The following is a 12,420-nucleotide window of genomic DNA, read 5'->3' as shown; positions in this document are numbered from 1 at the left end:
AAAAAAAAAAAAAAAAAAAAAAAGCATACTTGAGGTATATATGGCTTTTTTTACTCTTACAACATTGACTTGTATGAGGAAGAAAAGTTGCTCAGGTACAAACAAAAATCCATGTACATGACCCCCCTAACACCAAGAGACCAAAATTGGATCTCCTGGCAAACTGCATATTTAGCTAAATACACCTTTCCAATATCCTATTTATATAAATCATACTGTTTTTCTTCCTCCCTTTTCCCCTGTTTGTAGATCCTGCCACTTTTCCAAAGGACAGGGTATTTTCTATGAAGGGTCAAATATCATGTGAGAAGGCAAATTAATTTGCAGTAGTGTCCTCAGCCTCACCTCTCTGTGCTTCCCATGTAGTCCTACATGGGAGGAGGGTATCTCCTCTCATGACATAGGGCTGCCCAGATCCAGAAAGAAAGGAACACTGACAAAGTACGAGTGCTCATGTGAGTTCAATGATACGTGCAAAATAAAAAAGGTATTACTGAGATGTTTTTGCAGTTAGACATGGGTAGCAGTACAATGATATCCATGCAGGATTGTTGCATGTGTACAATTTTAAAATGTATTTCCACTGTTCTACTTTGGAGCAGGCCTTTGGGCAGACTGCAAGCTGAAGTAAAAGTTGAGGGGGGAAAAGTGGGGACATATTGTGTTTCTTCTCAATAACGTACAATGCAGAATGCGAGCCTTGAGATCCTTAACCCTCTGTTAGGATAGACAGTGTTCATATCTATTTAACAACTGATACTGAGATCTGCCAGCAAAATACAGACAGGGTTATTTATGGAATACAATAACTCCCCACCCCCCTCCTTACTTCAGTTTTAGAGTTTTCAGAAAAGAGCGAGTAAAAGGTAAGCAGCAAATTGTAAATAGTTATGCTAAGTGACTGGGAACATGTAACAAAGTAGGTGCTATCCCAATTTGGCTGCAAAAATGGAAATACACTTTAAGGCATGATATCTGTGGGGGTTTACATTACAGACAACATGACATGTCTCATTATGCTTCCTCCGACTATAATTTTCTGCACTAGCACTGCTTTTTACAGTACATTTTACCCACTACACTAAACTTCAACATCTCAATTTATTTCTACAGAGTAAGTACACAGTAAGGATTCTTTCCATGCAGCAGCCTGCCAGCTATAGATCAGAAAATGCTGCCACTACTTGTAAGATTCAATACTCTATAAAGGGAAAAGAAGACTGAAAAAAAGAAATGGATTTACTCCACATCAAAGAAAAACATTTAAAAGGCCTTCGCTGTACAGCTAGCATCTGGGATTAAAAACCATGCCAGAAAGAATGTTCATTCTATAATCCTACATAATTAATGTGGAGCATTTTCACTTTGTGTTAAATACATAACATGCAGCAACAAGCAGTTTGCTTTAACCTTTTATAAATGCAACTTTACGCTACGCATGCTTATCATGCTGCATTTGCATGGCACAAGAAATTCACACGCAGTGGAGAATTGAAATGAAAGATCCTTAGCACCTAGTCTGAGAGCCACGCTTTGAATCAAATCCATAATGTAATGACTCTACTTTTGTTATGGCATCATTTCAAGTGCTGCAATTATCATGAACGCCTTGACCTAAGAATTAAAAGGGACAGTATTTTACGTATATGTAATTTTCAAATTACTACATGCTGTATATATTTTAACCAATAGTTAATTTTTCTACTTTTAGGTTTTCATGCCTTTTTCATTGTGATGCTTTGTAGTTCCTACCTCAATACTCTAGGACCAGCACGATATTTCTGTACTCTTCCATTGGTAAGCTGTCTGTACACTAAGCCAGCCATTGGGAAAAAACTGCCTGTTCCCAGGGTACACAGTTACCCGATACAGGCACAGCCTTCATTTTCCAGAGCCATGTGCATGAGCAGGATTTAAAGGACTGCTTGTACCTCCAGCGGAGGGGAACCCAGAGTACTCCAGGTAAAGTAAACTTCACTTGTACACATCAAAGGTATTTTCTCCTATGGATGTTGTTGCTGAAGAAAAAAAAAGCCAGGCTTGTGGGTATCAATGTGTTTTTATCCCAAATCCAGGCTATGAAAATTCAACTATCTACATATTTTTAAAAAGCAGAAAAGAAAAGTTTGAAAAACAGCCCTCACTGACATCTCTAGCTGTAGGGGACTATGGAGTAATTTAACCTCAAAGTTTGCAGCTGAAACTTCTCAGTTTTACTTTCTCTTTAGCTTCCCCACCAGCACTGAGTTGGCAGACTTCCAGTCGTTTAATTTTTGAAGTAAACATAGAGCAGGTGGAAAGAAAAAGGGGGAGGGGACTTTGAGGATGAATTGCTCTACAGTAACAGTAAGTAGAGAGACCAGTGAGTGCCATTTGAAATTTTATTGCTTAACATTTATATAAATGCAAAACTTTGATAGAGGGTCTAACTGTTCCCCAGTCTATCAGGTTTTTATTGTGGTTTAAGGCTCCACCAGCAAGATTCCCGCTCTGGTTTTTGTCCAGGAGACTAATGTCACTGGAACTGAAAGCATGGGTAAAATCCCAATTGTAGACTTTTCATCAGAACAGGAGATAATAGGATGCTTTCCATGTGGTGTAGTGGTTAGCGCTTCTGCCTTGCAGCACTGGGGGTCCCCGGTTGGAATCCTGGTCAGGTCACTATCTGCAAGGAGTTTGCATGTTCTCCCTGTGCTTGCATGGGTTTCCTCCCACACTCCAAAGACATGCTGCTAGGTTAATTGGCTCCTCTCTAAGTTGGCACTCTATGTATGTATGTATGTATGCGAGATAGGGACCTTAGATTGTAAGATCCTTGAGGGTAGGGACTGATGTGAATGTGCAACTATGTAAAGTGCTGCGTAAATTGTCGGCGCAATATAAATACCTGTAATAAATAAATAAATAAAATGTGTCTCAGTTATAGCTGTATAAGGGGAGAATTTTCCCCTCACTTCCTCTTGCATCTTTGAGGCAGGGAGAGAAGGAAAATAAACCCAATGGGACACAGATTACAAAAGTAACCTGACATGGTTTTTAACCCTTCCTTACTTCATCCATTTGGCTATACTTACACAATAAAAGTTAGCATGGGCACATAATTGTCTGGCATATTACCTATCATCAATTTTAAAATACACCTATCATGAGAGAAATACTATTGGTGACCACTGAAAATATTATTTGATCAGCTCTTAGCTTTTTCTATGGGAATGCAATGCAGCTTGAAGCAAAGTCGGGTCAGGAGGTGGTTCAAATACACATGCACTATATTCTGAATAATCTCAGAAGCATCTCAAGCTGTTGTCAAAAGCACACTCATCAACACAGCACACAATCTTGTCATCACAGGCCCTTATGCTGATCCAGAAACTTTAATACATAGTAAGTAATGGAACTGGAATATACAGAAGAAGATTTGTTTTAAATTCAAAGTTATTGTTTGCATAGTTGATTATGGTCAGCATCCCAAAATATTGAGACACAGAGACAGAGTAACAGTCCGTTTCAAAAGGCATGTTTAGCTGTGGCAGCCTCCATGTTCACGCTATTTTACATGGCAATATTATTTGGGTTTTGTGTTGGGGGTATGCAACATATATTTAAAATAAATGTATATGGTTTTCAAATGAATAAAAAGTGACAGATACACACATACACTACTATTCATAGAAAATCTTTATTTTACAAATAACTGGTTAACATCAGGTATCTTAGATATACAGTCTCTCTCTCTCTATATATATTCTTTTCAAGGAACAGTCTTGTGTGTGGAAAACAAAATGACAGATACCTGTACAAATAAATAGACAGGTCCGCTTGGTTCACGAGGAAAGAAACTAACAGTAGACAGGAGAGGATCTGCTTGGCAATTATTGCCCTATGCACTTTAGCCATTGGTATCACTCTTTTCTGTGATGGCAACAGAAAAGAATGATGCCTTTCATGATTCATCAAAGTAATAGCTACAAACAAATGCTGTTACGTAGCCCCAGGGACTCTCTGCTGTCTAACGGCTTAGTGCTTAGATATATCTGTCTACCAAGATGTCACTGTGGACATGCAGTAGCAGCACTCTAATGAGTCAGTAAGCAAGCATTTGTAAATTGACAGGAGTTAACCTACTAGTTGCTTAATTGTAGCATAATACCCGCGTTCTTGACTCAGAATCTCCATATAAAAATATGCAGCACCAGATGAGATGTTTTTTTTACAAAAATCCTTATCTGGTACAGATAAAAAAAAAAAAAAAGAAAAACAAATAGAAAATGGATTTGTACATGTATGTGAGAATCAAAGAGCACAATTGGGCAGCACAGTGGCTTAGTGGTTAGCACTTCTGCCGTGCAGCACCGGGGTCCTCAGATTGAATCCCGGTCAGGGCACTATCAAGGAGTTTGCATGTTCTCCCAAAGCTTGCGTGGGTTTCCTCCCACACTCCAAAAGACATGCTGGAAGGTTAATTGGCTCCTGTCTAAAATTGGCCCTGTACGTATGTGTGTGATAAGGATCTTAAGATTGTGAGCTACTTGAGGGTAGGAACTGATGTGAATGTTCAGTATGTAAAATGCTATGTAAATTGTCAGCGCTATATAAATACCTGTGATAAATAAATTACATGTAATGTATTGTTAATGTTTAAGGGATTTTCTGTAGGAGCCCAGCATTCTCACAAAAGGCAGTGTCCGGGACCATGGCAGCCTGTAAGTAATTCTCTAGGAGCACTTCACTTTAACAAGGAAGTGTCAGGGAGCATAGCAATCTCAAATTCTATTTAAGTTTTACATGTACTAATAAACCAACTATTACACATTATGCCAGGGATACTGCTGCATGACGGAATAAATGTCAGTTAAAGTACCGCAGCGCTGAATACTGAAAAATGGCCTGGATGGGAAGGGGGTTTAACACCGCGGATGTCAACTGGTTAATGCATATATTACCAACTGTACATGTGATCAAAATACAACTAGCTAAAATCCACAGCAATCTGCAGCCTTATAACATTTGTTCCTTACTTCTACGTCAATTATGACTAACAATTGTAAACAGATCAGTGGAAAACGTGTCTTTATTAATGTTGTTTCAATTGAACTACATGCTTAATGTACAACAAAAATATTACTTATTACAAGAGTTTGAGAATGCCATCTCTGACAAGGTTTCTCAGGGCTAACCCTGATGTATCTATCTGCACCAAATGTTATCAAACTTCCAGGGACTTACATGGGCATAAATATTAGTTGCTGCAGTAGAAGTCTAGAATGTGTAGAAGTCAGAAGCGTGAGTATGAACTCTTTTTATTAACTAGAGCCCTTTGTTTTTCATTTTTGTTTTAACGAGAAAGTTCTGTACTGAAATAGCTCACCGATTTCATTGTACTTTGTGAACTTCTCATGGTGTGCATTAGAAGCTGCAGCAAGCCAGACAGAGCTTGCCTCATTTCCTGAGTAGAAGATTCCCAGCATCACCCAGCCCTTACCATCGCACATTTTGTTGATAACATTGAGTAGATTCCTCCATCAATGCTGTGGGGAATCCCCACTGTTTCTTTTGTATTCTGACAGTCAGCTGATTGAGGGATGCAGGCTGAAAGGGTGCCAACAGTGGCACCCACTGTGTGAATTATCGTCCAGTTCCTCAAGTAATGGCCGAAATTTGCACAGTCTATGGCCACCTTTACTGTGCCTGAACCAGCTCTGTGATTCATTGGATTTCAGTTTTCTCAATCATACTGTGGAGGTTCAGCATCTCATGTTGGCATTACATAGTGTGGTCAGCATGCAAACGCAGGCTGCCTAAGTACACCTATTCCTCCAGACTGACATCCACTTATCAAGAATTTTGGCATTTGCCTATCCCTTCCCAAGCGCCAGCCTACTGCTTGAATTAGGATTGAGGGCTTTTGACAAGAGTCCTGAGTCCTGCTGTGATGTTTTTAAGACGTTATGTATAGCACCCTTCTGCCCCCTCCACCAGCCATGATTGGTCTGCATTGCACAGAGATAGACAGAGACGTAGTGGATATGAAATAAGGTAAATAATGAGCATCAAATGTTTGTCTTTATTTGTTCAATTGTATGTTGATAAGGGGAAGGGAAGAACCATGGGAGGCAAAATATAAGCAAATCAATCATCAGTCCTAACTAATCCCATACAGCAACACAGTGATCTTATAAAATAAAAATGCTATTCTACTTTATAAACCAAGATGTCTCTTCCTGTGTACAGGGCCTGAGATAATTATTACTATAGATTTAGAGCTCATTCACACCACATCCAGATCATTTCCAGACCAGACTGTTTCAGGACCCAAAATGCATCCTAATGTATCCCTATGCTATTTATGGCCTCTGTTCACTCCAGACCAGAAAAATACTGAATGTCTAATTTTGTCTGATCTGAAATGAACTGGAAAGCATGGAAACGCATCAAAAATGCATACAAATGCACTGGAACGCACATGAAAGCCATTTTAAGCAAAGAAAAAAAAGCTACGGAGCGCGGTAAAGTCGTGGCAAGAACACGGCAAAATGCAATGCACTGCGTTCCAGAACCTGCCCTTATGGTTTCTCACACAAAAATCTTCCTTTACCCACAAGTCAGTTTTGAAGTGTTAAAAATGTATCATGGATCAAGAAGCATTAACTGATAGGAAACATTTTCCTTAGTTTTGAAAATTCAAACTTGTTTCTCTTCCAAAAGTTGAACAGAATATTTAAAGCAAAATGAATAATGCATTATTAAATACATGGACATTTTGTTATGGTCACAATTAGCTACACCTATGCAGGTAGGATATTAACCCTTTGTAGTCCAATCTCAAAGCTTTTTTTCAGGATATAAAACATGTATCATAAAGCTCCAATTCCAGTTTCACTTTCCAAACTGGAACAGTTCAACAGTTAAAGTTGGAAAAGCCCCTTTGCTTTGGAAATTCATTAATAATAACATTTATTATCCCGACAGTAGTCTCTAAAACTGAAATACTAAGGGTTAATAATCCTTCCAGTCGCTGCTAATTCCAGCATCTATTCCACCCTCATAAATCAGTGACAGCAGCGACTCTACAACTGTGGTTTGTTGAAACCCTCCCCACATCTCTCGGAATTTTCTCAAGTAGTTCTGCCAACAGCGACCATGGAGCAATGTCATCATCTTTTTCCCCATCAGTCTATCTCCTGTCCTCTCTGCAGTGCTGGCCAGTCACAGGAGTCTGATCTGTGATAAGATTCAAACCATGAGGGACTGAAGGTCACAGCGAGTCCTGTGCTCAGTGCAAGCTATGGATGATATTCAGGGGCTCATTTATAATGGAGAGTGGCTAATCACTACCCACTCTCTGTTATGCACCACTGGACTATACATGCTGTATCCAATCCGAATTCAAAAAGTTGTCCGACAGTGTGTATTCAATCCAGCAGGAGTTCTCTCTACTCTAGCTATGTGATTGGAGGAGAGTCAGTCATGTGATATATAAGCCAAAATGCACCCTAAGCCTGTAAACCCTTCTTTAACATGCTGGGCGGGGCTAAGCGCCGCAATGAGGAGAGATTGTCGGGATCCTCCCCAATGATCTTCGTCACTGTGACTGACATTGATCGCTAAGAGCTGCTGCGTGTCCAGCAGCTCTCCCCACGCAGCTCTCTCATTACCTTCACGTCCCGTCGTCTGTGCCCACCTTCCAGACTCGCTGCAGTGTAGCCTTGGGTCCCCCTCCCTCCTTCATCTGCCCCGCCTACTCCACGTGCTGTCTGCAAGGATCCCCAGTGACAAAATTCACCATATATGCACTTGCTCATATTTGGTAAATGGTTATTAAGATAGATATTTTTTATTTTAAAGGGTAGATTTTGATTTGCTTAATTTCTTTACCCAAGATATGTGTAGTGTTTTTTGAACACTATACATATCACTATACATATCTTCACACACAAAAATTTGCTGTCCTTACCAATTACAAAGATTAATTACATTTTATAGGAATTCCTAAACCTAGGAATTAAAATTTAAAGTTACATGAGAATATTTTCTGTGTGAATAGCTAAATAAAAATCTTAGGACAATATCCTGGACATTAGCAAAGTAGGTCATACCTTTTTAATCCTTCCACCTTTGGTCCCCACAAACACCACGCTGTAATTGTTGTAGATGTAGGAGGTCAGAGAGGTCATCCTGTCTCTGCTTTCTGTATACAATGTAACTCCTTCCACCACATTTAGTCCACCCAAGGGTTGGTTAATATCCAGACCACAGAAATTGTCATCAATGGGTACTGGCTGAAAGGCAGAGAAGAACAAATATGTTAGAATATACATGTTACAAATATCCAACATTCTGAGGGTAAAAACATAAAATTTCACAGATGAACAAATGCAATTTTATTCCAACACAGAAGTGATATTATTTAACATAGTTAGATCAGTAATTTGGTTTTTCACTAAGAAGCTAAAAACCAAAACACACACACATTAAAACATCTTTTCTTCCCTAATTAATAGGATTTTATTTTAAAAAAAGAAAAGAAAAAAAAGTAATGCTCCAGCCCAATTTCTAACATTGAGTAATGCAGTTAAAGATTTTAGCCACAGGAGTCTTTCTTTGTAAACTGTGGACTGATTTTTCTGCTTATTGAAATTACGAGTAATTTGTCTATAATGGTTTGTTCCTTAAACAACAACTATCATAATGAAGCCAACAATACTTAAACTGGTAAAAATGCAAATGAATAGTGCCATTGGTGACCATAGGCTGATGAAGACTCTTATACAAAAATGGTTCAGTCTTCCCTTCAAGGTTCATTACAGATGTCTACCTTATGTGGATTCTCTGTCATATTCAACATGCCACCATCCATATTTAGCAACAGGCATGAACAGATCAATTCAAATTAACCCAGCATTAAACTTGAGTCAAACAGTTTGTGGTAAATAGAGGTTTTACACAGATTGCCTGCTGCAAGAATCAATCTCCTTTTGGAGAATTGGTAAAGGGATCCATGGTATCTCTATTCCAGTTTTCTCTGGGAGATCATGCTCCATCACCAAGGGCGGGCACTGAAGTCCACAAGGAAGTGAACCAATTAACTGGGGATGCAACTGTGACTAGCAGAGAGTATGGAGAAGATTGTGGTGCAGGATATTCCCATTTGAAATGTCATTTAACTAATAAGTAGCAGCTAATAAAGTTATATTAGGTAGAGTACTTTCTAGTCAGGGTAGTGATGCCATAGGCTGGCAAAAACCCCACTGCAATCCGCAATAATAACAACAACAGCTGAATCCCAACAGGACTTGCTCACTCATGACAGAAGGACTGTCAGTGAAAGTGTGATCCTGAACTCTAGAAAGGAACATAAGCTCCCTGAATAAACATGTTAGGAGTCCAAAGACCCTTTCATTACTCTATTACCTGCAGGGCAGATTGTTAGATTGTAATCACCAGCGGAGCAGTTTTTTTTAATATTCACCCATTGCTGTTCACCAGCTTTAGCCACATCCCCTCACAATTATGGTGAACCTGCTGGGTTGCCTTGACTTTTGGTTTCCCTATGGATCAGTAAAGGCACTATTTTCCTACTGATAAACTGAATAACACAACATGACTGTGTATAGATCTAATTCAACAAAAAATATGTCATTTACAGAAAAAGAAAATGCACAAGACACATTAATATTCTGTCAGGAGCTGTATAAATGAAAAGGCTAGTTATCTTGAAAAACATTATTGTGACAACCGTTATGTCAGGGTTTTCTGACAGAACGACAAGAAGATGGGCACAGTGTCACTTTAAATCTGTCTGCATTTTTTCCGCTAAGACAAGTGCCAGAGTTTAATTTATCCAACACTGAAAGGGGAAGTGAATTTCCAGTTCTTTCTGGCAGAATAAAGCACAAAATAAGCTCTACTCCAGTCAAAATATTTTTTTGTATTTTTTAAGTTCTGAATATAGTTGGCACAGTTCCTGACAGGGGAAATTTCCTCTCACTTCCTGTCTATTTAACAGGTTTCAAACAAAACAAGGAGAAGGAAAATCTTAGAAGGTACACAGTAAGTAACAAAAAGTCTCTCTCTCCTTTTCAGATCTTCTTCTGTCAGCGGGCCGTCCTTAATGACCCAGTGAGCAGCACTCTAGGAGTAGAGGGAGTCACTGTGGCACCACTAAGGGGACAGGTGAACGACACCTTGCACTCACAATAAGTCTTTAGTCTTCTGGGTTTAAATGATGCTGGCCATTATTTAACCCCGAAGACTGAGGACACCTAGTGGTAAAAAAAAAAGCAAATACAGTGCCAGGCAGGAGGCAGGTATAACATCCGGAGCTGCATTTAATGTTTAACAACAGTAAAAAAAAAATATGCTGAGTCTAGCTTTAGTTGCTGCATGTTTTCTAAATTCATGACTGTAAAGGTAAAGATGGCTCCCGTGCATGCGCGTGAGCCTATGTTTCATACTGCTGGGAAACATGCTCTAGTGCGCAGATGCGTGCAACAGGAAGTGTGCGCAAAGGCACGCAACTGGAAGTGCGCGGAAGGTTGCACACGTCACACAGGAAGTGATGCTGTCACTTTAATGGACTGGTCTATATAAATGAACCTGCCCTAACCAGGTTGCTGATGGTCTTCAGCTTGTGCTTCCTGTGACCCGTTACACTGCCTGACTGCTTGCTGCTCGTTTTTGACCTGGATTGCGTTGACTCTTCTTGCTCGCTGCCTGCCTCCTGACCTCCTGATTACTGGACTCTGCCTTGCCTATCGGCTTTGAACTTTGCTGCCCGCCTGGTTTGACCTCTGGCTTCGTCTGACAAACCTGATCTTCTACTGCACGGTGTCCGGACTATCCACTGGCACTCGTGCCCCTTGCTGTCCTCCACACGCCCTGTTCCCAACTCCAGGGGGTGCAGAACACGAGATGCAAGAGAAGCCTCTTCGTCCTACTGGTCTCCCACCAGGTACATGATAATGACTATGAATTACAGTCAAAGACAGGCAACTAGCAATGTCAGAAGAACATTGGCAATATTGGGGAACTAGGCACCTGCCCAGGGTCCATTTTTCCCATAGGGTCCCAAAGTTATTGACAGCCTAAATATTATCCTCCTTTTACCTACTTGCCTCAAAATTTAATTTTGCTGTTCTGCCTATCCCAACACTGGCTGACTCTCTCCCCACGAAGAATAACAATTCTGATGACAAGTTAAATTGCATTGCAGTTTCAAGACGACTGTTGCTAACAAAACTAAGGTAGAAACTAAACAAAACTAAGGTAGAAACTAACCATAACTAAATATTTAATTTGATAAAGCACTGTGTGTAAACAATTTAATCTATATATTTTTAAATACATTTTTTTTGTTTATCTTTTGTGCTGTTGGTCTCTTGCAGACTCTGTAGAGCTACTTCAACTCTACATGCTGTCTTGATGGCTGCACAGCATTTTCCTGGGCAGTTCCCTGATGGTGACAACAGCTGACCGTGCCTTTGTACGGTTTATTAAATCAGCTACTTGTAGTCTCCATCCAAAGCCCCTGTCACAGAATGACAATGCAGGAGGAGAACTGGGAGACAGGGACAGATCATTGTCAAGCTATAACAGGAAGTGCCTGAACAATGGCCTTCATGGTAGGATCACTGAGTATTGCTTTCATGAAAGCCACAAATAAAAAAAAATACTAAAAATTACTTCTAAAATCACATTAACATAATAAAGCTTTTTGAGATTTAACTGATTGAGTTTACATTTACATGCTGCAGCTCGCGGTATACTGAGCTTAGGGTGACGGGATGACGCTAGTTTGTGTCCTCCCGTTACCCTAAGGAGAACTATTGGGAAAAGCCTTAACCCCATAGTTCTCCTTTAAAGCCCGGTTCAAATTTTAATAATAATAAAAAGAAAACAAACAAAACAACTTTATGATGCAATATAAAGCAGATTCACTGTTCTGCTTTCCAGCGCTGGTGCATTTCGAGGTTGAATTACTCCCAGCAGCATTCTTAGGGTGGAGGCTAGGAAGCTAAAATTGGGTTTTTGAGGTATCCTAACCACAAGAGTAATTTCTAGTTTAATTCCGCCTTTGCTAGCCATTTGGTACAATGAACAGCATGATCAGAAATCTGTTGCAAACTTATTAAAAAAGTTTTCTTTTATTGATTTACTAGTGTTGCAATGTGGTGCAAACAGATTTAGGACTTCTGTAGAGGGGTGTTGTTGACATGCGGTTGAAACGCACATCATACTCAGGTCAGCAGATTCACCATTCCCCCCAATGGTACAGTGCTAATGACAGTTTTGAGGCTGTGTTTTTTCTCTGAACAAAGCATGAACAAAGCTATTTCTCTGAACAAAGCATGTACTATTTGAGTTGTGTTTGCATATGGTACATACCAGAACGAATGATAATAAGGGGAAGATGTAAGGTCC

At 39.8% G+C, this 12,420-nt stretch overlaps 1 protein-coding gene across 1 annotated transcript in view; it reads right to left on the bottom strand.

Moving 5' to 3' along the window:
- Positions 1 to 12,420, bottom strand: part of PLXNA2 (plexin A2) — a 275,782-nt gene that overhangs the window by 254,198 nt on the left and 9,164 nt on the right. Inside the window, exon 2 of the mRNA XM_018561322.1 lies at positions 8,097 to 8,279. Within this exon, the coding sequence (XP_018416824.1) occupies positions 8,097 to 8,279 (183 nt within the window). The remainder of the gene's footprint in view (positions 1 to 8,096; positions 8,280 to 12,420) is intronic.

The sequence above is a fragment of the Nanorana parkeri genome, unplaced genomic scaffold (genome assembly GCF_000935625.1).
Source record: "Nanorana parkeri isolate BGI_ZX_2015 unplaced genomic scaffold, ASM93562v1 scaffold516, whole genome shotgun sequence".
NCBI classification, from domain to species: Eukaryota; Metazoa; Chordata; class Amphibia; order Anura; family Dicroglossidae; genus Nanorana; species Nanorana parkeri.
Note: the sequence above shows the minus strand (reverse complement) of the source record. Positions and strands in the feature narration are given on the sequence as shown.